The 27,021-nt window shown below is 51.9% G+C and overlaps 5 protein-coding genes across 5 annotated transcripts; 2 read left to right on the forward strand and 3 right to left on the reverse strand.

Annotated features, from left to right (window-relative positions):
* Positions 1–46: 46 nt before the first annotated feature.
* Positions 47–12,586, reverse strand: BO88DRAFT_487156 (histone acetyltransferase TRA1). Its single transcript, XM_025712527.1, has 4 exons — positions 12,145–12,586; positions 11,868–12,025; positions 995–11,794; positions 47–943 (listed from the first exon to the last, which is right to left on the reverse strand). The coding sequence occupies exons 1-4, from the start codon at positions 12,236–12,238 to the stop codon at positions 260–262; spliced, it is 11,736 nt and encodes a 3,911-aa protein (XP_025564193.1). The 5' UTR covers positions 12,239–12,586; the 3' UTR covers positions 47–259.
* A 989-nt stretch (positions 12,587–13,575) lies between these two features.
* BO88DRAFT_424625 (protein phosphatase 2A regulatory subunit RTS1) lies at positions 13,576–16,022 on the reverse strand (the record flags this gene model as incomplete). Its single annotated transcript, XM_025708747.1, has 7 exons — positions 13,576–13,933; positions 13,985–14,112; positions 14,171–14,341; positions 14,403–14,756; positions 14,823–15,422; positions 15,540–15,875; positions 15,999–16,022. 7 exons carry the CDS (start codon positions 16,020–16,022, stop codon positions 13,576–13,578), a joined length of 1,971 nt encoding a protein of 656 aa, XP_025564194.1.
* Positions 16,023–17,595: 1,573 nt separating this feature from the next.
* Positions 17,596–20,123, forward strand: BO88DRAFT_386366 (transcription factor TFIIIC subunit TFC1). Its single transcript, XM_025704781.1, has 5 exons — positions 17,596–18,018; positions 18,074–18,383; positions 18,442–18,519; positions 18,572–18,680; positions 18,740–20,123. The coding sequence occupies exons 1-5, from the start codon at positions 17,878–17,880 to the stop codon at positions 20,076–20,078; spliced, it is 1,977 nt and encodes a 658-aa protein (XP_025564195.1). The 5' UTR covers positions 17,596–17,877; the 3' UTR covers positions 20,079–20,123.
* A 510-nt stretch (positions 20,124–20,633) lies between these two features.
* Positions 20,634–21,772, reverse strand: BO88DRAFT_452661 (uncharacterized protein; the record flags this gene model as incomplete). The annotated part of the gene is made up of 2 exons (XM_025710708.1): positions 20,634–21,592; positions 21,658–21,772. The coding sequence occupies 2 exons, from the start codon at positions 21,770–21,772 to the stop codon at positions 20,634–20,636; spliced, it is 1,074 nt and encodes a 357-aa protein (XP_025564196.1).
* A 3,739-nt stretch (positions 21,773–25,511) lies between these two features.
* BO88DRAFT_263719 (ribonuclease H family protein) lies at positions 25,512–27,003 on the forward strand. Its single transcript, XM_025702302.1, has 2 exons — positions 25,512–26,887; positions 26,955–27,003. Exon 1 carries the CDS (start codon positions 25,747–25,749, stop codon positions 26,827–26,829), a length of 1,083 nt encoding a protein of 360 aa, XP_025564197.1. The 5' UTR covers positions 25,512–25,746; the 3' UTR covers positions 26,830–26,887; positions 26,955–27,003.
* The last annotated feature ends 18 nt before the right edge of the window (positions 27,004–27,021 follow it).

Genomic DNA, 27,021 nt, shown 5'->3' on the forward strand with positions numbered 1-27,021 from the left:
TCATGAGCATGGAGTTTTGTTACTATACGGGCATTATCATGGTATATTAAACTGAACATCTTGATTGATTAAATAATTGTGATACACCAACAATGCATAAACGCGTCAAACAAGTAGATACGCAGAAGATCCCTGTTTTGCCCCGAAGCGCCACGCTAGAATGAAACCACTGGCTGGAAATCCCGTAAGCCCTCAGCCCGAACGAAAACGCCAAGAGAACACAGACAAGGCAAACAGATAGAAGAAACAGCGACCAGCTTTACAAATACGGCATCCAGAGAGCATCGCAGGCAGCGAGATGCTGCGGGTTCACTGCCTTGGAGATCAGGTCGATCGTGGTTTGGTTGGCTGGCAGGTTACCCTCAGGTGGACTGGCAAGGCTGACGGCCCGGTTGACGATCACATCGCTGTTGTTGTAGACCAGATCGCGGAGCTGCGGTGGTCCCAGAGGTGCACGGTGCTGGGCCGTGGCCCAAAACATCATCTCGTCCCGGACAAAAATACTGAGCTGCTGCTCAAGTTCGTGTCGGGGCTCCGTGAGGCAGCGTGCAATGGCCATCAACGCGCACGCAAACAGTCCCTCCGTAGCAATCGGTCCCAGCAATGTCTGGATGTTGGGGGTGAAACGGAACGGCACTTGCTCGGGGTTGTAAAAGAATGCCTTAGTCGGGTTAATTGTAGGGATCAGCTCCGAGCCCCAAATGTCACCCGTCAACCTCGACACCAGAATCTTGTTAGGATACCGGTTGCCCATGTGCATCACGTATGTCATAAAAGCAATGGCCGCATATTGGTAAGCAAACTGCCGCCGGAAGAGCCAGAAGTCCGAGAAGTTCGGGTACATGCGCTGGAAGTAGTCCAGTACGATCGTGCTGGGAACCCACTTCTCCTGGATTGCAGTGAGCATCTCAGTACGCAGGACCTGCTGCTGGTCGTTGGAGCGCTGGAAGACGTCAGTGTCGTTCATTTGCATGGGCGTGTCAGTGTCACTTACGTTCTGTTTCGTTTCTGCCAGAGACCTCATCTTCTCCATAGTAAACATGACAGGCTCATCCTTGTTGATACCCACACGTCGGCAGTAGTCCTCGTAGATGCCCTGCATGGAGATGTAGGACGGGTCATCCCGAACCAGGCGAATGTGAGGCGCCAATGGAACCATAAGAGGGAGATGGAAGTACAAATTGCGGCGCCGACTCTCCTTGCGCTTGCCCAGAAGTCCGTTGAAAATACGGAACAGCTGCAAGATGCGCTCCTCTCGTCTGCAGTGCCGGGCTGCGGGATGCTGGACTGCAAACGGATGCACACTACCATCGTGACCGCGGATCTTCAGGCGACGGTGGCAGACTCCGATACCGCGCACCAGATCAATGTCTGGAAGGAAGCGGTCGATCCGAACGAAGTCTTGGTTCTTGTCCTTGTGCAGGAGGTACTGGCCTGGCACCTCGACCTCGTCGAACTTGAGGAAGCGGAACTCACTGAGGTGAGGCGAATACGTCTCCAGGAATTGAGACTGAGGTCTGCGGTCGAGCTTCTCTTCAAACTTGTCACGCCAACGACGCAGCTTCTGGATGTACTCGTACATCGTTGGCTTCTTGACCACAAAGTCCGCCTCGAAAGACTTGCGGATGTGGGCAGGGAGAATGGTCTCAGCAAACCGCGTGATATTCGCCTCAGTTGCAGGCGGCAGCTTGAAGTCCTGTGCATAAGAGCCCGGCATGCGGCCCACGTAGGCCAGTCCGTCGTTCAACAGCGCAACAATGAGACGATAGGCATCCTCGTCAGGGGGACACTTGAAGTTCTTGTGGATTTGATCCACCATGGTCTCCATCGACAAGGCCAGCAGAGGGAAAGCAGTCTTGAGACCGGACATGATCTCATCGGAATACTCCCACGGCTTCTTGAGCGGCTCCTTCTCAGGTTCCGCACCAGCAGCGTTCTGGTTCTGCTGCGGCACTCCATTTTGTCCGGGAACCTGCAGATGGCCTTGTTGCTGGCCTTGGCCTTGTGCCTGTTGCGCTTGGGGCTGTCCTTGGTTGGGCACTTGCCCTTGAACAGGTGCCTGGGGTTGGGCTTGGGGTTGGGCTTGACCTTGAGCTTGAGGCTGACCTTGAACCTGGCCTTGAACAGGAGTCTGCTGTGGCTGGTTCTGGTTGTTGACCTGGCCTGCATTCGGCATCTGGCCTTGCGCTTGCGCTTGGGGTTGTTGTTGTGGCTGTGCCTGATTCTGTGCAGGTTGTTGACCACTTGGTGCCTGTGGAGTCGGAGTCGGAGTGGCATTGACTGTTTGGGCGTTCTGGAGGGGAGAGGCATTTGCAACTCCCGGCGAAGGCTTGGGCCGTGGCGAAGCCTGTTGTTGCTGCTGCTGCTGTTGTTGTCTGACACGATTAAGCTTCTCCTGCTTCTGATCGTGCTGTTTCTTGATGTTAAGCATATCCTCCCTGTTTGTACGGAGCAGGAAGAACAAAGCTTGTGGGAACAACTTAGCAATCTTGACGAGAACAGCCTTGCACAGACGAGCTTCGCGGTGTGACAAGCTGGTAAGGAGCTGCGGTATGAACGTGATCCAGTACCAGACTGGAGTATCGCCCTTGAAACTCTCAAACGCGCGCGCAATCTGACCCTCTTCGTTGTCCAGGCTGAGAAGCCAAAGGATGCGACTGAGCAGCTTCCTCGACTTGGCATTCTTGTACAGACCAGCAGCCTCTAGGTAGCAGCTGACAGCATTGCTGGCGAGCTCATAATCCGAGGGGTCAGACTTGAAACGTTGATCGCTGTACTGTCCCCACTCTGACCAGGCTTTGGCAAGTCTTAGCTCGTAGTAGAGGGCCACACCATATGCCTCATTCGCCTCATTAACGTGGTTCAGCTTGGCAAGGAACATTCCCTTCAGGGTATAAAACTCTGCCTTTTGCTGAGCACCGAAGTAGTTGAGATTTGTGTTATTGATGACATCAAGACCACTATTCAGCTCTTTGGGGTTCTGGTAGTGGCACTTGGCCTGTTCTCTCAGCTTCAAGAAAGCTTCTTGAATCTCAATGTTCGGCAGAGTATAGATACGGCTGAGCTGGTTGATGCACACTTCCGGCATTTGATGCTTGCGAGCAACGTGAGCAAAGCGGTTGATGATCCAAGCTGTCTCATGGTATCCACGGTAGGCATACGAATTGCTCGCCACGTTGTTAGTCTGCGGAGGCAGAAGGCTAAGATATGTCGCATTTATGAGCTGGAAGATGTGCTGCCGCCATGTAACCAGGTCTTGCCAAGCGTTGATATCGTCCCAGAGATTGGGCAGACGGTCTCTCCACGTACCCAAGAGCAGCTTCAACTCGGCAGACTTGGTATCGAGGTTGCGCTCATTGGTCTGCGAAAGACTGGCGCAGATGTGACTTGCGTCATGAAGCTCAACCAGCAGTTGGAAATGCTGCAGGATCGGAATATGGGCGTTCGTGATCCTCTTCGGCAGCTGGAGCCACTTCCTAATGGACAGCTGGATAGATTCATCGCACACACCGTTGAACTCTTGGATGTTCTCCTTCTTGATATGGAATTGAAGTAGCGCCATAAACGCCTGGAAGAAGGTGCGTCGCGGAGTCGGCGCATCAGAAACAGACTTGATGAGAGACTCAAGCTGCTCCCTGCTACTCTCGCTCTGCCAGTTCTCGATATTCCTCCATGCCGATTCCAAAAGAAGATCGTTCAGGTTCTCATGCTTCGCAAAGTCGCTGAGGATCTCCCATTGCTGCAACTTCTGTGCACAGATGAGCCAGTGATCCTCCCAAAGATAGTATTCGCCTTGTGAGAACGGCATTGCACCGGAGCGAGCCTTGATCTGGGCGTTCTCGTATAGCTGTTGAGCCTTATCCCACATTCCCTGCTGCTCATATGAGAGAGCCGCGTTAGTCTCCACAAACTTGCAACGGCGCCGCCACGTGCCATAGAAGAAGTCGTCTTCTTGTAGCCCTGCATATACTTCTACCAAAGCATCAAGGTTGCTTTCACGGACAGTAGGAGTATCAATGATAGGACTGATGGCAGTCTCCTCAAGATACGTGGCAGCAGTATACCAAGCATCATAAGTTCGACTGAGATACTTCATCACATGTGGCGGGATCTTGAAACGTGGCTTAGCGCGCACCACACCTTCAAGCAAAGCTTGGACGACATTGGGTCTCTTGTCAAGTTGTCGTTGATGATACTCGCGCGTAATCAGAGTCACCATTCCCTTCTCCAGATCGATGCGGTCCTCCTTAGAGAGAGTAGACCAGAAGATAGGGAACAGAGTCGTCCAGAGCTTATAGGACACGGTAGGATCGGTGTGCTGGAGTTGACACAAAGGCTCAATGAGATCGCGAGCTTTAACGTCGCCAATTTCACTTATGAAGCGCTTGCGCTCAGAGACGAAAGCCTCGAGTTGAATGTCCACCATAACATCTGCCTTCCTTGCATCTTTATCGGCATTGCCATAGAGGAAAGACACGGGGTAAACAGTGAAATCATCCGGATGCAACCTCGCCGATGAACCCATATCCACGCAGCCCAGGACTAAGTGAGACGCCTGGGCCAGCCAGAACGAGTCCGCCAGCGTATCCCAGTTCTGACAGGTGAGCACGTAGCTGAGACGAGAGCTGGCTAAGCGGGTCAAACTGCGGTCGAAAATGGTCATGAAGCGATTCCGCATCTCAACATCCTGTGCCCTGGTTCCGATCAAGAAGGCGTGCTCGAGTCGGACAGTCAGTTCGGTCCGGGTGATCTTAGAATCCTCATAAATCCTGATGACAAGATCGAGGAACTTCTTGAGCATGGTTTGGTCTTGTCGTGACTCAAAGAGTAGCATCTTATGCAGAACGGCGGTCTTCTCCTTGAGCGTAGGCCATGACTCGGTCGAATGGAAAATCCAAGTCTCGACCATACCCAGCACCTTGCTGCAAAGCTTGATGTTCTGAGACCGTTCAACCAACTGAGCCAGAACGCTGAGGAAAGGACGCCTCTGCTCACCAAGGTGAGACATGCGCACTGATATAAGCTCGATGGTTTTGAAGATCAGATCCACCCCAAGCTCGAACTCCTGCTGGTCAGGAACTCCCTCTGGAGGCTTAGTTCCTGGAGGCAACGCTGCTTGATTGGCAGTGGAAGCTGCAACATGCTCCTTGGCCAGTTTCTGCGAAAAGGCTTTCATTACCTGAGGGATGTGAGTGTCCATCTCAGCCGGCTTGTTCTTGGAAAGAGTCCAAAGAACATTGAGACTAGAGACATAGTTGCTGGCAGAGAGAGTCTCCGTTGCAATGGCAGACAGGTAGGTGACGAACTCAGAAGGCGAGTTTTCCACATCCATAGCATCCTCCTCCTCCGGCTGATCATCCGGAAGAGCATTCAAAACCCTTCTGATAGGGGGCAAGAGCTTAGGAGAGATATCCACCTCGTCTTCAACGCCATGGAGGCAGTCCTGAATCTCTGGGTTATCCGAGCGCAAAGGCTTTTCGAAAAGCTTCTGGATTAGGGGCAAGCGAGCCATGATCCAGTCATCCGGCTTACAGGCCAGGAGTACTCGTATGACCTGCAGTGTATTGACCATACTCGTAACATGCTTCTCGTCAGGCTTGTCTGCCTTTTCGCCCGCGAGGATTGGTTCCGTAACCTTCTGATAGAGCTCAATGTCCAAGTCTGCCCAATGTTCGTCAGACAAGAGGTTCCTCAGCAAGTGCACAGCCTTCTTCACCATATCACCCGTAGGCACAGGCTGCTGCGGCTTGGTTCCCGGAAGCTCACGAATTCGCGCGGCAGGGACTGGGTATCTCTCTGCAATTGTCGTGATGAAAGATATGAGGTACTTCGTCAACGTGGCACGCAGATCAGGGGGGATGAGATAGTCCTGAGACCCCGCTGCAGGCGAACGGGATGCACTGCTCTGGGTTTCCTCCAACTTGCGCTTCTTGGCATTAGGGGATTCATGGATGCCGTTAGGCATCGGAGAACGGCTAGCTTTAACACGCTTCTCTTCCCAGTGCCAAATGAGACTAACAAGGTTAAGTGCCAGTTTCTTGCTTTCGTTCGAAGAGCTCAAAGGTGAAGCGATCTTGATCAGAGATGGAACGATAAGAGGCACAAAATGTTCCCTTGAGTCGTAGAAGAGATCCGGCTGCCGCACGAGGAATTGGAAGATGCACATGACCTGCTGCAAGTTGGCAGTCTCCTCCGCCAAAATTCGTCGAGGCCACTTCGCCCATATCGGGTACCGCGGATCATGTACCTGAGTATTCTGGTTTGCCATGGAGGTCCTAGTCGGCAGAACAGGGGCAAGAACATCAAGAGCCTGAGTCACAAGCGCTTTACCCTCATTCTGGTGAGCTCTCAGTAGGGCCACGTAAACTTGCACGACAATCTTGAAAGGCGTCTCATAATGCGCAATGAAGTAGCTGATGAGAACGTAGGCGCCGTATTTGTTGATGACGTCTTCCAGACGGATGTAGTTCCAAGCGAACTTGATAATGTCCTTGCGCGATTCCTGTACGGTCTGGGAATGGTATTTGATCAACAAGGCAGACAGCTGGAGAAGTTCCATGCGCGAGTGGTCCACACCAGCCTGGTTCGACTCATCGCTCAGATCGGCCAATTGAGGCTTCCACAGACGGCTCTGGATGAACTCAGTCATACTCTTATCCATCAGCTTCGGACTGTTAGACGGGCTGTTCCATGTAGTTTGGACGTCCATGGCGAAGATGGGGTTAACCAGATGACGGAAGGCATATGTCTTCATCTTCTGGGAGCAAGTGCGTTGGCTATAGAGGTCGAGGCACCGCATAATCACAGAACGGCGGTAATCAATAGACTCATTCGTAATAATATGGCGGTAGATGAATTTCGGGAATGCCAGGGTGCGCTTCAGTTCTTCGGCAGACAGCCCGTCCATAACCTCGAACAGGAAATCCAGATCTTGCACCGACTCCGTCAGGTAGTTAGTGAAGATGTCCATCAGCTGGTCCTCCGCTTGCTCAACTCTTAGCCGCTCGTTCGCCGGTAGCTTGTCATTTCGAAGCTTTTTCTCCAGATCGCGTCCCGAGCTCAATAGCTTGGCTCTCAGATCCGCCTGCGAAACCAACCAGCGCTTGGTCGATTCATGCATGCAGATAGAGTGGGCCACATAGATACCGTTGATTGCAGCAGTGTTCTTGCCATCCGTCGCCTCTTGTCCGAAAGCAGCATTCACGAAGCTATCAGTGTCCGCAACTACTGCAGAGCGAAGTGCCTCACTTTCTGGGTCTGCTAATACCTGGCCAAAGAATCGCCCAAACCGCTCATCCTTAAAGCGGTTCTGGAAGAAGGTCAAACTATCCTTGGGATACCGATTTAGGTACTTGACCAAAGGCTTCCTGAAAGGACTGTTAGACGTCCTGCGAAGCTTGTCTTCAAGATCCAACACCTTGTTCACCAGATGCTCCATGAAAGAAGTAGCAGCTGGGGGGAGTAGATGGAAGATGTTGAATATGGCGGCCACGATCTTCATCGGAGGACTTTGCTCAACAAGACTGAAGGACACCTTCTGCAGAATCGTATCATCTGCAATGACCTTCATGTGGTCTAGAAGGCGGGCGCCAATCTCAACCTTGAAGTAATTGGTGAGCAATGTCAGCAAACGTGCAAGTCCATCGAGCCCTGCGACGCTCAAACGCTTTGGGTCCTGCAAGTTCATTAGGATAGGGCGAAGACCATTTTGAAGCAGATCTTTCGGCAACTTGTTTGTCTGCGTAAGCACGTCCCGAAGACCGGCATTGGCGGCTTCAATAACATCAGGAGACCGCGAATAGAGTGACTTGAAGAATACAGAGATGATGCGTGCACGGCTCGTATTCTGTGGGGTGTTGCCGAACTCCGGGAAGCTCATTGCCATAGACAGAAGACGAAGGCACGCGACACGCAAGTTGACAATCATTTCTGCATTCTTGAACTCGTTCGGCTTAGAGGCGAGCGACTCATCATCGGCATCAGCCAAGGCTAGAGACTCCAGCATCAATCGATTGAGCGGATCATTGAAGGTCACGATATTATTGTGCAAGCTCAGGCAGTACGTAATGGCATCGATGAACCCAATCTGCGTGGGGAATGGGAGTGCTCTGAGCGGCTTGTTGAAGATGGACTGCAAGAGGCGGTCCTTCACAGGGAGAATGAGGTCATGGACTTGACAACCCAGGACTTCGGCAATAGTCGAGAAGCTCCGGCGCGAAGCTTCTCGGACCTGCTTGTTCATGTGGGAGAGCTCGTAGACAAAGTGCCCGCACAAAGAGTACATGCGGCTCTTCTCGTTCTTCAGGTCATCAAGCGAAAGATTCTTGCAGCACCGGCGGAGGATCAGATCCAGTGTCTCCTGCGCCCTGATTCGCGTGCTAGCTGGTAAATCAGACGGTGTATCTTTGATAACATACATCAAGGCTCTGACGAATTCGACCTGCTTGTCCAGGAGCCAGGTGTCACCCAGGTCCAGCTTAGTCGCGAAAATGTGGATACCAAGACTTCCCCCAGCCTTGGTAAACCACTCCTCACTATGGCAACTATGGCAAAACACGCGACCCAGATGTTGGAAGAAGGGAAGCTTTGAGACCCGGTCAGGAGTTCCAAAGATGATAGCGGCCGCATCCTTCATGACCTGCATTGCTGCCTGCGCACCATCACGGACAGAAGCATTGTCCGATGACAGGGACTCTACTAGAGCTTCGGCTAGGACCCGTGAGTCGAGATACACTGGGCCTTCGCCGTTATTGACATCGAAAGGCCTGCGGGTGTGCCTGGCTTGGGCGAGCGCGCGTCCGACTTCCACTACAGCAAAGTGCTTGCATACATCAGCCACAAAGGCGGTTGCAGTTTGCTCAAGTTCTGGGATGGTGGTCGCGAAGATACAAGCTTTGATAAGTTTCTTCATGGAGCCCTCCTGTGTCAACTTCTTCGTGATTGAGCTGGACCGCTCAGATCTTTCCAGGATATCGGGCATTGCTGTAGTCTTGCTCTCGAAAAGGTCATTTGCATGCAAACGAATGAGGGAAGCCAGGTCCTCCGGGACACTCTCATATCCAATGTAGAGTTTCAACTGCGATGAAAGCATCCGGAATGCCTGCTGCTTATAATAGCTGTCCGATGCCTTGGCCGTGGGTGTCTTGGGAACCTCCATCAACTTTCCAATGGCCAAATCAACGCCGATTTCGACAGGGAAAGGACGCTTCTCGCTGGGTCCAATAAGCTTGATGTCGACGCTGGGTGTGTCATCGGCAAATTGTTCGAAGGTAAGGTCTGGAGGATGGTTGAGGAACTTTCTATTACGGCCACCAAGTTTGCCCAGGATTCTCATGGTCGTATGCGCATGGAAGTGGTTATAAGGATGGGGCCGCAAATGGTCCCACAAGGCTGTCATTAACTCGTCCATAATGGGTGCCATGATCGGATCAAGGTAGTCGGCCGTGAGATTGTCGACACATAGCTCTAGGGTCCGAAGACCCTGTCCCACAAGGTCCGAATCGGCACGCAACGCTACCACAATTGGACGCATGAGGTAGCTCAAATGTGGCAGAAGATGACTCAAGCGAGCAGGAACTGTGAGGGTAAGCTCGACGTAGAGGTCACGCTCTTGCGGTTTGCGGGCAGCGAGCAGCAAGTTATTGAATGTCTCCAAGAGCATTTCCAACAGCGGCAGAATCTCTTTGTAAAGGAGCTCGAACCGGCCTCCACCAATGCTGCGGAACAAGGAGCGCAGCAGGAGGAAATAGTTCATGGGCTCCTCTGCAGTCACCGAAAGCTCTATACAGTTAGTAACGATCTTGGTGACATGAGGGTGCAAAACCTGCTCGTTCTGAACAGAGAATAGTGTCACGGCCATAAACGAAAGCTTGAACATCCTCAACAGGATCTTCGCTTTCGTCATATCGGAAGTACCCACTTCATGGATCCGGTCCATAAGGTACTGCAACACCATTCCAGAGAACGCCGGGGAAGTGGCCTCGCTAGCCAAGAAGAACTGAGGAAGATGGAGGAGGGCGCCGTGTTCGAACATGAGCTCGTGGAGGTAGGGTATCTCAGAGTGGAAGACTTCATGGAAGGTGGCGGTATCAATGCAGTGGAACACGGTTCCGAAGCTCTCCAGGAGCTCCTTTTCTTCGCGGGACATGGGCGCGGTGTATTGACCAGCAAGGAAGTCGAACGGGGATGAGTAGCTGACTTCCGGGGGTGACTGGTCCACCCCGTAGTACTTGAAGACTCGGGCTCCTTCGTGGAACAGCTTCTTAATAACCCGTACTTCCTCAGCATTGTAGCCATACGAGACCTCGGACCAATTGATCGGAACACTATTCGGGTCGATTTGGATATGATCGGGGTTGCAGTTCTTGAGCTGGTGGAAAATGTTCTTCAGGCCGTTGATCAGGTTCTTGAAAAGGAAGATGTTGTCGGAGACCGGATCACCACCGCGGTCACGAGGGTTGGATGTCTTAATGGGAGACGCCGAGAAGATATCAATTTCATCCCAATCAGGCGGGTGCTCCTTCTCCGCAAGATACCGCTCCGAAGCAGGTTCGAGATCCTTCTTCGTGGCCTTGTATGCCTTCGAGACCTTGACCGCGTTGTCAAACTGATAGTTCATCGACGCGAACTTGTCACCAATGGCATCCAGGATCATGATCAAGAAGTAGCGGCCCTCCCGTTTATCCTCCAACCTTGATATCCTCTCTGCCATATTAAGTAGTAGCTTGGCACTCATTGTCTGGAAGCTGGTTCCCGGGAAATCATCGTGAAGGTTTTTGGTGTACACTTCCACAGTTCGACGGATCTGATCACGCGTCAAGTGGTCGCGGACATGATGTATGAGGTCGGCAAGCATGCTGTAGGCTAGGGGTCGCATAGTCTCGTAAACAGTGAGTCCATCGCCAATAAGCGTCCTCTCGTCAAGAAGTTCGTCGATCTTCTCGAGGAATATCTTCCGGTAATTAAAGTTTATTATGTGACGGATGGCAACCAGGAGCTCCTTCCTCGCGCTGGACTTTTCCCGGGGACAATCTTGAAGAAGACGCACAACAACCGAGGGGAGAGTGGGGAGAAAATCCTGCAGCTGTTGCGCATACATACGGAGCAAATAGGCTAAAAAGCTCATCGTCTTCACTTGCGCGGTGATGAATTCACCGAAGGCGGCTCTGTTCTTAATTTCTTTGCATACGCCCGTGAATATCGTCCCTTGGGCTGCGGCATCTGCGTGTGCCTTCTCCTGCGGCTTGGCTTGGAGAAGAAGGATACTCTTGATCAGCGGCACAAAGAGCTTCACATTCGCCGCGACGGACGCCCGGTGCGTCTGGAAGATGGACACCACGATGATCGGACATTCGGCGAGGACCTTGAACGACTGCATACCCTTGAGTAACACATTGTTGGCCTGTTGTTGCTGGTCTGGTGCGAGATCCGAAACTGACGTCGCGGGGGAGCTCGGTCGAGGCGATTGGAAGGTCTGAGCCGTCGCACTTGGTGTTGAGGGCATGCCAGAAGGGGTGGCTTGACTGGGGGTATCGAAGGTATCGCGAACCACCTGCTCCATCATCTGGAACATCTCCTGAATGAGCGCGAGGAAAGGTTGTACGCGCGCCGCCGTGGCCTTTGCTTGATTGCGCTCGAGATCCATGATTGTCTTCATGCACAGAACCGCGTTTTCCTCGTTTTCGATGCGTACCAGATCCATCAGCAGGTCGACCATGTCGGCGGCATACGGTTCGACGTCCGGCGACGCCATTGGCAAACGATGTAGCGTCTCGAGGATACAATTCCGTAATTTCTGGCGACACAACCTATGTATGAGCCCTAATTGTCCAAACTGACACCTGAACCAGTCACGATCCCTGACTCACCTGATCGAAGGACATGTTCGTGAAGACGGGCTCGCCCTTCAGAATGTGCTTGAACACCGGCCATAGCTTCGACAAGAAGATCGGATAACTTGCGCCAGAGCATAACGGTTCGATACTATCCCGTAATTCGACAGCAACATTCGCTCTGAGTTTAATATCTATGTGCGAAGAGAAACCGTCAGCATAATGCCCGCAGTGAGACCACTCAGGACATGAATGTCCAATCCACAGCTGAAGCTTCATTCCCCAGTATGAACAAGCAAGGACCAAGACGCACCAATCTTGTCGTCGCCCAGCTTAGTGCTGTAGATATCAATGCTTCGCTCCGCGTTCCGCTCCATGTTGCCTCGGGGGCCTTCAGCGGAGGCCATATTGAGAGATTGGGATTAATTAATCGCCAGGCCGTGAGGCCGGCCTGAATCTAGAAGCCGGCACGAGCTGCTCTTATGTCGGATTCATATGCGTGTTGGTGGTGGAGGTGGTAGTAGTGGAGCTCTATGTCGAATGGCTCAGCGACGGAAGGCGCCTCATAAGAAGATGTGGAAGAACTATTGTGTCGAGTCGTCAAGTCATTAATCGGACCCAGTCGGTTCGGGGTGTAGGAAGCAAAGACCGGGGGAGGAAGAGGGGAGGTCAGGTAATATATAGCGATATATTGAAGGAAAGGGAGAGGAGGTGGAGGGTATCAAGCAAAGGATTAATGAGCGCAAACTACCGGCCTGCAAACCGACAGGAACAGAAAGCAGCGAGAGCAGACTGAAACGCGGGTATCGCAGAGACCCCGAACGAAACACTAGGCCGAAATAGGTAAAAACGGGACTTTGTTTCTCCTACCCGGTAAGCGCGCGTCTACGGTACTACCCTGCGGCTGCTGAGCCTATCACGGGTTACTGGCTCAGGGGTTTACTCAGAAGAGGCACGTGGTAACAGGAACAACGTTATAGACTTAGTAGTATAGTCGCGTGGATAAAGTCTTAAGAGAAACAAGAATCTGGTTCACGGCCATGCCATAAATACTTCATGTTGTAATATCAAAAGGTTTGCCGACATCAACGTCGACGGAGGGAAACGCCATTCGCACCCGTTTTCCAGACCCGAACACAGTTCTAATAGTCCAAACTCGATCGTCCGCTCCGACGCACGGGCAACCGAGCCACGTGCTCGCGCAGACACAAGAATATTCAAGGCCATGTACACAGAGTTGTAGAAAGTTAAATAGAAAAGAAAAAGGGGGGAAGAGGAAAGGGAAAAGGACATGAAGACGCGGATGAAAGGGGGAGAAGAGCACGAAGACGGAAGTACTGGCCGAACGTGGAACCAAATAGACACGAATACACTTCATCGCAGCTCGTAGTCGCTATGCCATCATAGAAGGAAAATCTAACGGAAGAATGCCCATCAAGTCAACCGTTACTTGGTGGAGTTGCTTCGGGACAAGATCGATACAGTAACGCCAGCACCCGGCCGTCGTCGATCTACACGCGGTCGTATCTCACTGGCGCTACCACTTCGTCGCCTTCGAATATCATCAGAGGAGCCGCGGCGCCGTCTCTGGAGAAAAAAACGGACGTTTCAACGTTAGAATCACGCTTGCTGTACGATAACATCGGCGAATTCTTAGCAAAGACAACGACGAAGCAAAGTAAGGGAATTTTCAATTCTTTTCGCCAAGTGCGACAAAGTCATGGGCAGAACATGACCACACAAGCTACTCGGGGCGCTCGGTACTTACCGAAGATGCCGTGCTTTCTCGGGGCCGGCGCTCGGTCGAACTCGAGTCATCCAGCTTCAGGGCATGGAGACGCTTCTGGCTATCGTGTGCCACTTGGTCGATGTCATCTAGATGGACCGGGATCTCCGCAACTTGGCATTGTGGGGGCACAGCAACCCCATTCTTCCTGTCTTTAGCGCGTTCCAAGACCTTCTCCCATCTCTGCTGTCTGCCCATTTCGCGCTCTTCAGCGCTGTTCTGGCGCTCATTGTACTCATGAGAGCATTCGTCGAAAAGCTGTGGGTTGATCTCCATAAACATCTTCATCGCGTTGTAAACCATACTGTGGATGGTTCTGCAACAGTTAGCCGCTGCGAAAGGGGCAGTCAAATTATCATCAACCTACCTGTTCCAGTGGCCCTTGGAGTTCTCATACAAGGGAGGGAACATAATCGGCAGAATGATCTCCACGTTGTCGCTAACAAGGTTACAGAAGTATTCATTGTTCCAGAAATAGAGCGCTCGTTCCGCGACCTTGACAAGCAGTTAGCGCTTCTGCTCAGAATCTTGCATCGATCTCTGAATAACAAACCTGGAAATGCGGGCTAGCGACAGACTTCGCAAGCTGTTGGAACAGAGGCACCTGGACCTTGGCAAATTCGGCAGGGTCCATGACCTCGAAGATGTCTTCCACCTCGTTCAGGTACATAACCTCCTTCGTACTGTTTGTCTTGGGCCAGTAGCGCAGCAAACCAAGGACCACCTATCCCACAGTCAGTAACGTCTTCAAGCCGCGACGAGGCAGGAACCGGATGCGGTCTTACATCTTCCGTCAATGACGAGTCCTTCTCCAGGAACTGAACAATACAGTAGGCCAACTGCGGGTGATACATGCTCAAGCTCTTCACTTTGTGTAGAGGTAACAGAACTCGTGTCAGGAACAGCTTGTGTTCTTCCTTCAGAGGAAGGGCAAAGCCGTTGATGATAGATCCCAAGATTTCCAAGAGTTCTGCGATTCCGTTGAATCGCTCAGTCTCATATGTGAACTGGAAGAAAACGTTGTTGATAGATCTGCGAATGTACGATCGCAAGTTCAAGAACTTTCCGTAGATACGATGCAAAGTGGTCTTGAGAAAGTCACGTTCGCGAGGGTCTTCCGAGTCGAACAGCTCCAGCAACTGCGGCGCATTAGTTGGACGGCCCTAGGCCTCATCATCCAGCGGAAGAGTATGAAGATTGCATACCTGAAGCACAAAGTGGTGATCGATGTATTGCTTGGCAATGTTGGTGTTAAAGTCCTGGCTCTCGATGAACCGCAAGAAGAACTCATACACCACCTGGATATGGGGCCATGCGACTTCCAACACCGGTTCATCCTCCTCTGGGTCAAACGCCTCGCCTTGGGGAGTCACCGGCGGTGGGATGGGTCGGAAGAGGTTCTTTGCGAACATCTCGACTACACGTGGATACATGGGTTCCGTGATAACCGAACGGTTGTTGGCGATGTAGTCTAGGAGCTCATGGAGCGCCAGTCTCTTGATCTCCTTGGACTTCATGTCGGCAGTAGGGTCGTTGAAGTCGAAGATGATGTTGCATTGATCGATCTTCTGCATGAACAGCTCTTGGCGACGATTCGGGGGAACCTCGTGGAAGCCCTGCAGCTTTTCCAACTCTCTTTGGCGCTGATCGGAAATGTCGAAACGCGATGAATGCTGGCGCTTAGGGGTTCGGATTCCTTCGGACATATCCTTGGGTGTCGTCTGAAGGCGATCGAAGACGTGCGACTTCCGTGGGGGAGCGAGATCCCCGGGCATGGTTTCGGCGGCTCCGGGGGGAGGAACATGCTATGCGAATGAAGGATAAGGGTCAGTCCCCGAAACAAATGGTCGATGAAAGCTACCATCGGGCCAGGTTTGGAATAACCACGGCGGGGGTGCCTCGATAGTGGAAGGGAAGCTCACCGGTGCGCTTGGACTGATGACCACGCTCGGAGCCATCTGCTGTCCCTGCTTCGTGGGCGTACCTGGTCCACCGTTATTCACGGGCTGACCAACCAAGCCTGCGCCCTGCGGGATATAGTACTGACCAGGATACATTCCTGCCTGCGAGCCATTGTCCGGCGACTTTCCTCGAGTATCATTCACGGATGTGGTAGACGAAGTCGGGGTGCCCTGATTAGGGGAAGAGGACTGCTGTCCGTGGTTGACGCCGAGGGCGGCATTGTTTTGGGACGAGTGGGAGGAGTCTTTCTTCTTCGAGGATTTGTTTGCGTCTTTTGCCCTCGACAACTGTTCATGCTGGGCAAATTAGCCTGCATCCCGGCAGTTTTGGGGGGTGGGTTGGACGAGAGCTGATCATCGGCAGGAGGGAGGCGGGGAACGGGGTGTAGGGGACAGCGGAAGTGGACAGGGAACACTCACCACTCTCTGTCTGAAGCCCTTCATTGTCACGACTAGTCGAACAGCCACATGTACTCGGTCTCAATCTCGGTGCCAGTGCAGCAAGATGCCGCACACTAGCAGGAGGGATGGGGGAGGGTGTTGGTATAGCGCGGAGGCAATTTCAGGAGAGCCACGTCGGGATTTATTTATGTCGGCCTGGGAATGACCACATGAGCATTTCCAACCACAACACCACCTAACATAGCGCTCGAATCGGATTGACGGGAGAGACACAAGGTTCAGGAACAAGGCTCATGGCAAAAATCGCAGGGGTGGGAAATATACAAAATCGAAGAAATAGAGGATAGTAGGATGAGGGGAGTGGAAAATGGTGGACACCAGGCCAGCAACGCAGAGCACCGGGGTGAGGCGGTAGGATCTCAAAAGAACCAGCGGATGATGGAAGGTGTAATCACACACCAGAAAGGGGGGTGTTTGATAGGGGGAGAAGAAAGAGAGAGGTGGATCAAAACACACAAGAACAGTTTCCCGAAAGCGCAAGAGGAACAGGAAACTATAGCTGCAGGACTTACCTCAGAAGAAGTTCAGTTCAAGGTATCGGGGCGAATTGGGGGAGAGTGGGAGTGGGAGGGAGGAGGATCTCTCAGACAGGCACGCTTCACTGTTTGGCGCGGAACGGGAGCGGTATAGGGAGCAGCCAGTAGTCAGTCGGTCTGGTTTGCTGGAGTCGATCGTCTCTTTCCGTGTCGCTTAGCGGCTGCCGGGAAGCGGGGTGCAAATGAATTGAGGCCCCCGGGGGAATGAAGAGAGCAGAAGAGTGCTAGAACCACACGGTCGCAGTTGGCAGAAAAAGAGTCAAAAGAAGGGGAGTAAGGAGTAAATCAGAATTCTATCGTCAGCGCGTTCAACCGTAAAGAAAGCACGAGAAACCAGCCCAGTCGAGCAGTCTGAGAATTGTAAGGGATTGATTGATGCAATAGTAGTTGGTCGTATCAAGCTGAGGTCGGGGAGGGGGGGAAGCAGAGCAGCAGACGGGCCTGAGGCTGTGGCTAACTGACTGATTGAACTGACTGACTAGAAGAGCGCTCGGACGTAGTCTTCTTAGTGGTTGCAGGTCAGGTCGTGGGCCTGGTTGGGTCCCTTTTACCAAACTTACTACCTTTTTTAACCTGCCGACCACCAGCACGATGGGAATCGGGAATCAACCGGTTTTTAGAGGTCCAACCGAAATGAAATGGGGGGCAGCGCCTCAGCATTACGAAATTTATACTTAGACCATCTACTACACCCTCCGGACGGTTCATGTTGAACTGTCTCGAAGTGCAACTACAGGCAAGGGGTCAGACAGACAGCGCATTCCCCCCGAGTAAGAAACTCGTATTAAGAAAAATAAAAATAATAAAGAAAAGAAAGCAACGCATCATCTTATTAGAGGAAAGAAAATAGCAATCCACCCATCCAGCATGTCTCAGTCGCGGCTTTTTTTCCCTCCCATCTAATTTCTTGACGGGGGATTCGGGATGATGGTGTGGCTGTTGGATGGTCATGTGACTTGCAGATTCCTAGCATCGACATCCATCTTTCCCCTCCAGGTTGGCTGCGAAGGATACAGAAATGGGGATCCTGCTGTAGTAGTTAGTATGGTTTCGAGAAACACTCTGGTACCGAGCTGATCTAGTGACCCAATTCACCGGCTCAGCAAGTTGTAGTAGTTGTGAATTAACTTTAAGCCCCTGGATACTAACGGTTGACGTCAATCCTAGCTCCATATTTGTGCAGACTTATCCGCTTTTATATAGCTTCGACCTAGGGATAGCATTTTCCCCAATCGCTCCTAGAACACGATTAAATAGCCCAACAAGGGCTACAAACGGCGCATCTACGCCGTACAGACAAGATGACGGATCAACATAGCGCAAGAACAGCGCCATTCTACCAAATACCTTCACGTCGCATCGTCAGCGTCGAGCATCCAGCCATTATCAGAAACCTTGACAAGGCAGTCGACACACTGAAGGGTGATGCGGGCATAACCAAAGTACGTCAACCCATCTAATTGTTTATGATATAGAAGTACTAACAAAATACTCCAGATCTTGCATCCCCCCAAGCCTGACAGCCCGGCTCAGCTGCTTCTCCGGCCGGAGGATGCCATGTCCAGGCCGCTTCTGTCGACCAGCTTACCGTCGAACAACATCCTTCTGAAGGTGACGGTACCAAAGCGAACAGGTCGCAAGCGAAAGAAGGGGTCCAATGAGCCCTTCAGCGGTGTTGCCGTGTCTACGGTGCATACGGAGCCGCAACGACGTAATGCTCGAGAACTGCTGCGGAGTCTGAGTGACAATGTATCCAGGTATCAGGTCGAGCCAGTGGGCTTGGTTAACCGGACACATGTGTTTCGAGGTGAGTTCCCAGACTACCTACACAAATGGATCACTCTACTTGATACTGACACAACCAGGAATGCCGGACTTTGTCTTCTCTACCGGCTCCAGTTCCTTTGCCAACCGGTTCCGGGAGCAGATATTGCCATTTGACTGTACGAATCCTACTACCACACCCACCACTGAACACAAACTAACCACCTGCAGACGACAAAATGAAGCAATTCGACCTTGACATGAGCAAAGGCGCCATCACCGACGTAGACATCATCCCTCCACCATCCTTCAGCTTCGGAGACATTCCCTTCACCTACATGTAAGCCCCCATCCCCATCCCAACCCACCCCAACATCCAACTAACATCAAACCCCAAAGCTACCGCCAAAATCCCACCGTCCGACAAGCCATCGACAACTCGGGCAACATAACAACAGTGAACACGCAACGAGTAGTAAAAGTCCTAACCCACCTAGTATCCTACGACATCGCCAACGTCCCAACCTCACCGCGCACGAACTGCCCACCGATCCACACCCTGGACAAAACCCTCCAAGAAACCATCACAGCCGTGGAGACCCTCTTCCAACAACGCCCCGCCTGGACACGCCGCGGGCTACGCAACTCCCTACCGACAATCGAACAACGCTACGCCCTCCGCCACGCGATCCCCTACGTCGGGTACATCTTCCGGTCGGGGCCCTGGCGCGACGCCATCATCAAATACGGGCACGATCCACGCACCGACCCCTCCTACCGAATCTACCAAACAGCCATGTTCCGCATCCTACCCCGAGAAGCCGAAGTCGCACGAGACGGCTACACAGGCCGTCGTCACGCCGTCGCCCGCGCCGGCGAAGTACCCCAATACCTCGACGAAACTCATCATCACCAACACCAACACCACCCAGACCAACCTACGGAAACCCAACAACTCCCTACAACAACCCACCTGTTCACAGGCTGTTTGCCCCTCCCGCGCGACGGACGCATGTGGATGTTCTGCGACGTGACGGACCCCACTCTCCGGAGGATCTTATTCCCATCGGAGCCGCCTCCGGCGGGTTTCCTGCGTGAAGAATGCGATATATTGACGGATGGGTGGTTCGGGAATGGGACGTTGGCGAAGACGAAGACGATTATGCGGGCGAAGGTGCTTGCGCTGTTGGATGATAAGATGTTGGATGATGAGGTCGAGTTTGCGAATATTGTCAAGTTGCCGGATCATGCTACGCCGGAGTCGGTCATGGTGGACTTTTGGCTTGATCCGGCGGTGGCGTCGCAGAGGGAGATGATGATGGCCACGGAGGTGAGGGGCATTATTAAGGGGGCGCCGGCGTGGAAGGAGAGGGTTGGTGGTGGTGGTGCTGCTGCTGGGAAGAAGGGGGTGGGGAGGGAGGAGGTTGGGGAGGAGGGTGATAGGAAGGGGAAGAAGAGGGCGGATCGGAGGGTGCAGTTTCAGGATGAGGTGGGTGGTGATGGTGATGGGGATGGTGGCGGGGAGATGTTGAGTGAGGGGGAGGAAGAGGCGTATGAGCAGGAGGAGTTGGCGGAGGCTGTGGCGGAAGCGGCAGCGTCGGGTGGGGGACAGGTGGATGATGAAGAGGAAGATGTGGACGAGGATGAGGAACAGTCTGATGAGGATGACGGCGGGGTAGATGAGGATACGGAGATGGGTGGTGTTGAGACTCCAAGAGCTACGAGACGAAGAGCTTAAGTGTACTTCTACTGTAGATGCAATTTACTAATTACTAGTTGATGGCTTGGACTTTGTTCATAATAATTGTATTTTTATTTGTATTCTCATTCTCTTTTTTTGCTTTTGATTAAACTGAGGGTATGTATCTCATACAGGCATTAAGCAACGTAACACATTCTTAGGTCATTAGGAGGTAGGTAGGTAACGGACGCAGCATTCATCGGATGCGCAAAAGAATGGGGTGACGGAGGGGGCCATTATACTTCAGGCCAATGATAGTGACTCGTGTCGAGGTAGGTAAGTAGTAGTGGTTCGGGTAAGTCAATGGGATGTCGAATAGGAAGGTATGGTGTGGTGTAGGTTCTGGACGTGATAATACGAAAAAGGACTCAAGAAAATTCGTCTCGTGACGGATCTGGTCGGTATAAAACGGGCTCCAAACGAAATCAAAAAGACTGTATAGGTAGGGTATCCAAAAACGATGCTGTACAACCCTGGAGTAATCCGAACGCCATATAATATAACTCTTGTTGGTATGAATGATAGGTGATAGTCCGATGCGAGCTATCAAGTTCAGTTGGCATCGGCGGCTTCTTCCGCAGCACTCTCGCTCTCCCAGATCTCGATTGCCGCCTCAGCTTCAACCTCAGCATCAGTGGTAGGCTTGGCAGGGGCGGTTACTTCAAGCAAGGAAGAGACGGAGGAGACGTTGGAAAGCTTGCTGCGGGCGGAGTTGGGGGTGGAGCGTGGTACTGATGGGGCCTTCTTCGCGTTCTCCTCGGCCTCGTCATCATAGACAACGGCATAGGAGAAGGCATGGCAGTCATCACCGTAGTAGTCGGCGGCATTGAGGTCACCCAACGGCTCACGAGACTCCTCCAGCATGACAGACTTGCGCGCCGCAGCCGCAGGGGACTCCTGCTGACGAGAACGGGGAAGGTCAAGTCCAAGTTCCGCCGGAGGTACATTCTCCTTGCCTCGACCAGAGGTCTCAACTTTCCCTTCCTGGTCGCTGATGTCCAGGACACAGGTGGAGTGTTGCATGAGGTTGGTCATCTCTTCCTGTTCGGTGTCCACATGGATATCGAATGACCAGGACGCAGGAGCTTTGGGGCTGGGCTGACTCTTTGCCTTTGCGCCAGACAGAGCGGTTGCAAGAGAGAATGGGCGGTGGACGGATTTCCGGTTAACGGACTCGGGACGGCTTTTGGCAATAGTAGAACGACGAGAGAATGGCTTGCAAGACTTGGGCGGTGGTGAACGTCCAGCCGGCCGAAGGTTGGGAGCGGACTTGGGGGTAGACACGGTTGGTTTGGTGGGTGTGGTTGGCTTGCGAGGAGTGACGGTGGTCGATTTCACGGTGGTCAGAACCATGCGAGAGGTTTTGAATGGCTTGCAGGGTTCCTTGGCAGGTTCCAGGTCATCATCGTCGGCACCACGCTTGCGTTTGGCGGATTGTTTGAAAGTGGTTGGGTCGATATTCTCCGAGTCCACGTCCGACAGGGGCTGTCTCTTTCCCGAAAGTATGGCACCTATAGAAAAGTATGTTAGCTATACGCGCGCGATGAGCATGGGGCGAAGTTTAACATGTTCGTACCATCTTGTTTGTTCTTCATGTTCATTCTAGTCTTGAGCAAGGAGCGCATGCGTGGCGCGTCCAAGCTGGCAAATGGCTGCCGCATGGTGGTAGGGGTCATGGTGAGAGCGGCCATGCTGTATACAGGCCGAAATAGACAATGAACAGCGGATTGAGTGCACCGAAAGGGATGTATAGATATTTATAGACAGGCAACGAGGCCCTGTTGGAGATGAGTTGTTGTTAGTCGCGTCGAGGGAGTGAAGTGAGTGGGGTTGGTTGATTGATTGGCGGTCTGGAGAGGGAAGAAGATCGACGGTCAGGATTGGAGCGGGAGAGGCTGAGTGAATGGATAGGATGGAGAAAGCAGTTAAGGTTAATCCACGATCTAGTCTTCTTGAAGTCCAGACTAGAAGGGGACAAAGACAATGACAATGGGAAGTGACAGGACTAGAGAACGAGGGGACCAGGCGAGGAGATATAAGAGTTGGAGTGAGGCAAGGGTTGTTAAAAGGCAGGTGGTGGTAGGCAGCGTCAACCGAGAATGCCTAAAAATGGAGAGGGCAGGGAAAACGGTGGGCTGCTGGTCATTCAAGGCTCATTCCAAGGTTTCTGCACGACAGTCGAAACATGCAGATGAACGGGTTTCAAGGGTAAGGGTTTGGAAAAATGTTTAAAAAAGAGAAAAAGAATTCAAGTCGACGAGGGGAGGGGGAGAGAAGCGCGAGCGTGGACGTGGACGTGGACGTGGAGGTGGAGTTGTATAAGTAAGTCAGAAGCAGGAATGGAGTCAAGGCGAAGAAGCGCGTCAAGTTCGTGTCGCCCGCCAGATGGGATGGGATGGGATCGATGGCCAGGGAACCCCGAGAATTCCAGACGGAGGCTAAATCCACTCTGACTTAAACTACCGATGGTCCCATGCAAGGCTTCGAGACCCATTATTGATCGATTATTGGTTGCAACTCCCCCATCCCATTTCGGCCCTTCTTCCATCACGTCGCGTCGCGCGATTCAGGGCTTACTTTTTACTTCTTCCCCCAATGCGGCATGCAAGATGCATTTCGCGATTAATGTTTTCTCTCTTCTTCACTACTCATGATATCATCGGGTATAGTCGATCATCTAGAATGCCTATCGCCTTTTGCCTCTTCACTAGTTTAGAATCTACTTCTATTATACCAACTCCATTGAAACCTTATTGAACGTTTGTCTCCATAGCTGCTCTCCCTCTCCCTCTCCCTCTTCCTCTCCCCACCCGTCCATCATCCATCCCTCCCCCCTTCAACGCGTTGCCATCACGACCCTTTCTTCCCCTTCGTGCCTCTTCACCAACCAAACTGTCCCCTCTCCGACGCATGGCGCGCCCGTCGCTCCTTCGCGCGTGTCTATCACGACCACGTATCCCCACCCCATGTTTCACCACCTGCACCTCCCTTGAAGTCGGCGCTACGGCAGCCCGTCTATTGATTGTCGGTTGGCCACTAGATAGACAATAAAAACTCCGTACATGGTGTAACAGCAGCATACAAGAGGCGTCGATCTAGTCTAGATTCGACCGATCATGATATAATTATCTTTTTCTCTTCAGCTCGAAGCGCTTTTGATTTGGTTCTTCATATATAATGTTCCATTTGCCCCCCCGGCGCTTGCTGACCCATGTCTCTGTCGCTGCTGCATGACCTGAAACACCGATTCTAGGATGTGAGGTGAACTTCTGTCCTTACTCGCTGCAATTTCTTCATCCCTCCTCTGTACGCAGCTATAATTATACAGATGTGCACACGATCTTAAAAGTCTGGGCCGGAGTCAGGGGCTGATGTACGGTACGCGCCGGAATCAGCAGTATCGAAGGTACAATGAAGGTGCATGGACTGACCAGTTACCTGTCGACAATGACACGCTCAATCCATACATTCTTCAAACACAAAAACTTCAAATACTAGGTCTTTTCGACAATGCCCATCTCAAGGGCCATGGAGCAAGCAATCAATGACATACCTCTGCTTCCCCCTGCCACGGACAAAAAAGAGTTAATCTTCGTTAACCTTTTGACATGGCAGGGCGATAATAGTATCTCTCTAACCACGCGCGGCGCGTCAAGTAATTTTCAAACCCCACTTGCCAGCTGGTCGTTTGATCTTCAGGAATGCTGTCAGATACTTGTACTGTGGACCCTTGGAATGTAGACCAGACCGATCATACTTATCACCCCGGCCACGGTTGCCACGAAGCCTCATACCTCACCTCTCAAATCCTCTGGCTGGTTACTCTTCCGTTTGGTCCCGTTCGGCGCGGTCTGAACCAGAAATCTCCAGTTCCTGAGCTTTCACCCCAGTTACCTAGCTAACACCACCCCAGAAACTCATCTATATTACCTTTTGCCTAACAAAACTAACGGCCTATCGCATCAGGAGGACAAATCAGCCCCACGCATCTATTCAAATGTCATCAAAATGCATGCCCTGGCAGCAAAACAGACAGTCGAGACTGCGGGCCTTTTCAGCCCATCGTACCCATGGTTCAGTGGCTCCGGCGGGACCAGGACCATGTAAATTGCGGTATCATCGTATTTTGACTATAGGTCGATGTGGAGACGAAGGTTGACCCCATTAGACGGCGCTGGCTGTCCCTCATTCGGACACCTGGTGTGGAGTTGTCAACTTTCAAGCAGTTCGTTATGAAAAGAAAGTCTGGGTCTTCTGCTAACATGTAAAGAACGTGTTCATGAGCCTGACACATGCCGAGTGATATGCCAGCAGGCAGTTCATTGATCAGCATGGTAATGTAATGCTATAGAATTCTTCAATAAATTAGCAGAGTTGTGTCTGAAGCTTACTGCCATTTGCACGCCGCTTGTCCATGAAGCAGATGCTAGCAAGAATATATTTTGGGACAGACTTATGCGCATGGTATAAGATGCTCTGTTATACCTTGTACAATTGAAGCATTGTGGCCGAAAATGAGTACTACCAGCTAGTAAGTATGTGGTAGTAACCATAAGGAGCCCTGAAGTAGGAGAGGAAGATAGTGTTCAGGCAGAAACTAGGCGCCATTCAGTCCACGCGGTCAGGTGATAGTGAGCCTCGACTTACTAGTAGTGAAGTAGACATCGCGCAGTGCTACTAGATGCAGCAGTCGTCCTGAGATAGTGACATATAAATTTTTCCATAAACAAACTCGCGAGACTGGTACTAGACCAAACCAATGCTACTATATATAGTGGAGACTAAGGTAGATAGAAAAAGTTTTCGTCAACATGACTACAAGTAAGCTTTCGCTTACTGCATCTATATAGATGATTGACCCCCGCCATACGATTGCAACGGACATTATCATTAGAGACCAAAGTGGTAGGCTTTGAGCCCATCTGACGAAATCCCAAGCCATTCCAACGTTGTATCAACTCACAAACTGCGCTTACTGATACGACTCGAGATGCCTTGGCATTGCTACCATGCTTTGTTCTCTCCTTAACATCCCGGGTGTCTACCGAGCACGCAAAAGCCCTGAAAGCGTCATAGCTGGTCCAGAAATCTCATGGAGTAAAGACAGCCAGGCTTTGTTTTTCCGCGGCAATGCATTCGCCTCAAATGACAAATTTCAAGGCTTATCCGGTGGGAGTCTGATTGTAAAGAAGTAATTCAATGCAGTAGTTTGACGTTATAGGTTCACGCTGTGGGCGCAGAGCTGCAGTAAGAATCGAGGTCCATCAGACTTCGAACTAAATGCTTTTCGGACCCATACTTCGTACCGTTGGCTCTCCAGTCTGTCATATAAGCCCCCCAGACCAGATATCTCGGCATCCTGTAGTGTTCGATGGCTGACTGGACATCTCGTCATAATGCTGCATACATGTTGTCCTTTAACGACGTAAACATTGTCGAGTTGACTCAGACGAGGACTCTTCCAGAGCAGAGGCACCCATCCGCTCTTGTCTCGAGATCATCCACTCTCCCACTCCCACAATAGCCATCATAAGTTCTTCGAACAAAGACGATCTCACCTTTCTTTTCAAGCCCGTAAGACGCTGCGTATCATATTTCACATAACAGGTCGAAGTATTTTCCCCAGAAAGCATTTCACTATATTTATTTCCAGAGGGATATAGTCATGAACTTTGAAAATCCCACAGCGGTGACTACCATGAGTTGCGGTCACAGAGCTCCTCGAAACATGGGATCCAGAGGGCGCACGCTTCCTTCCAGGAAAGGCAAAGCACAGAGGGCTAAGGACGACACTCGAGGTTCTCAAGTGATCGATCCTTGCCTTGACCGGGTTGACGGCGTCAGCCAGAGAAATCGAGATTCCCAAACCAATGAAGACCAGGGTAGTACTGCCCCTGTCTTCGAGAGGCATAAGCGCAGAAGTGCTGGCAGCAGTACTAGTAATAGTGATAGCAGCAGAACTATCACTAGTGAAGATTCCCAAAGCCATGCAGACCCGCATCAGGGTGCCGCTTCCGTTTCTGGAACGACCGAGTCCGTCGGGACGAGGAAGTCGAACAAGCGTGGGGGTAGGAAGCAGCACTCTGGGAGTCAGAAAAAGAAACAGAAGCAGCAGCAGCAGCAGCAGCAGCCTCCAACTACCATCCGGATTGAGGATGATAGATTTGACAGAGTGTTGCTGATCAAGCCTCGTCAAGAAGCTTTGAACTATGCCAAGGAGGTGACAGAGACGTCCCCAGATGACCATCACGTCTTCTGGGTGGACGGATCGACAGCCGCCAACGAGGCAGCGCCATCTGGAGTCGCAGTTATCCACGGGCACAGCGGACAAGACGCGGACGAGCTGTACTGCCTCGACGAGATCCGGCTCAGCCAGTTGGCTGAGTTGTTTGCTATCGGGGCCGGTCTGAGAGCAGCAGTCCGCCACCTGGAGCGGCTTCAAGTGTCAGGTCATGTGGTCCAGGTCTTCACGGACTGCCAAGCGGCCATGGAAATGCTGCGGCCTGTAACAAAGAAGTTGAGCCCACTCGCTGGCCGTCTAGTGCGTCTTGTTGACGCTCTTTCTCACCGGCTCTGCTCGATGGGAGTCAAGGTCGAGCTTCATTGGGTTCCGGGACACCAGTGTGTTCGGGGCCATAAGAGAGCTGATTTGTTGTCCAGGACAATCACAAATTTTATGATGAACAACCTGGCTGACAAGATCGGTCAAACTAATGCAGTCAGAGTGGACTGCACTTTCCTCGATTGATTCTGAGCATATATATTGCGTTGGACTGATACAAAGACTTTCCTCCCCGTCTAGACTGGTTGGTATTCCATATTATTGTTGTTATATTGTCTCTCGTTAAATTCGCTCATCTAATAACGGATCAGTCGTTCACCGTGAACAAAGCAGTACGCCATACACCGAGTCATCCCCGTTAATCCCGAGCCCAAATTG

Source organism: Aspergillus vadensis (genome assembly GCF_003184925.1).
Source record: "Aspergillus vadensis CBS 113365 unplaced genomic scaffold BO88scaffold_8, whole genome shotgun sequence".
Taxonomy (NCBI): domain Eukaryota; kingdom Fungi; phylum Ascomycota; class Eurotiomycetes; order Eurotiales; family Aspergillaceae; genus Aspergillus; species Aspergillus vadensis.

Bases quoted from the DNA above. Each gene is read 5' to 3' on its own strand.
- BO88DRAFT_487156 (XM_025712527.1), bottom strand. From the start codon at position 12,238: ATGGCCTCCGCTGAAGGCCCCCGAGGCAACATGGAGCGGAACGCGGAG. The intron at 12,026-12,144 runs GTGCGTCTTGGT...CTTCGCACATAG, and splicing joins GCTGGGCGACGACAAGATTG to ATATTAAACTCAGAGCGAAT. The intron at 944-994 runs GTAAGTGACACT...GACGTCTTCCAG, and splicing joins TGGCAGAAACGAAACAGAAC to CGCTCCAACGACCAGCAGCA.
- BO88DRAFT_263719 (XM_025702302.1), top strand. From the start codon at position 25,747: ATGAACTTTGAAAATCCCACAGCGGTGACTACCATGAGTTGCGGTCAC.
- BO88DRAFT_386366 (XM_025704781.1), top strand. From the start codon at position 17,878: ATGACGGATCAACATAGCGCAAGAACAGCGCCATTCTACCAAATACCT. The intron at 18,384-18,441 runs GTGAGTTCCCAG...TGACACAACCAG, and splicing joins CCGGACACATGTGTTTCGAG to GAATGCCGGACTTTGTCTTC. The intron at 18,520-18,571 runs GTACGAATCCTA...AACCACCTGCAG, and splicing joins GCAGATATTGCCATTTGACT to ACGACAAAATGAAGCAATTC.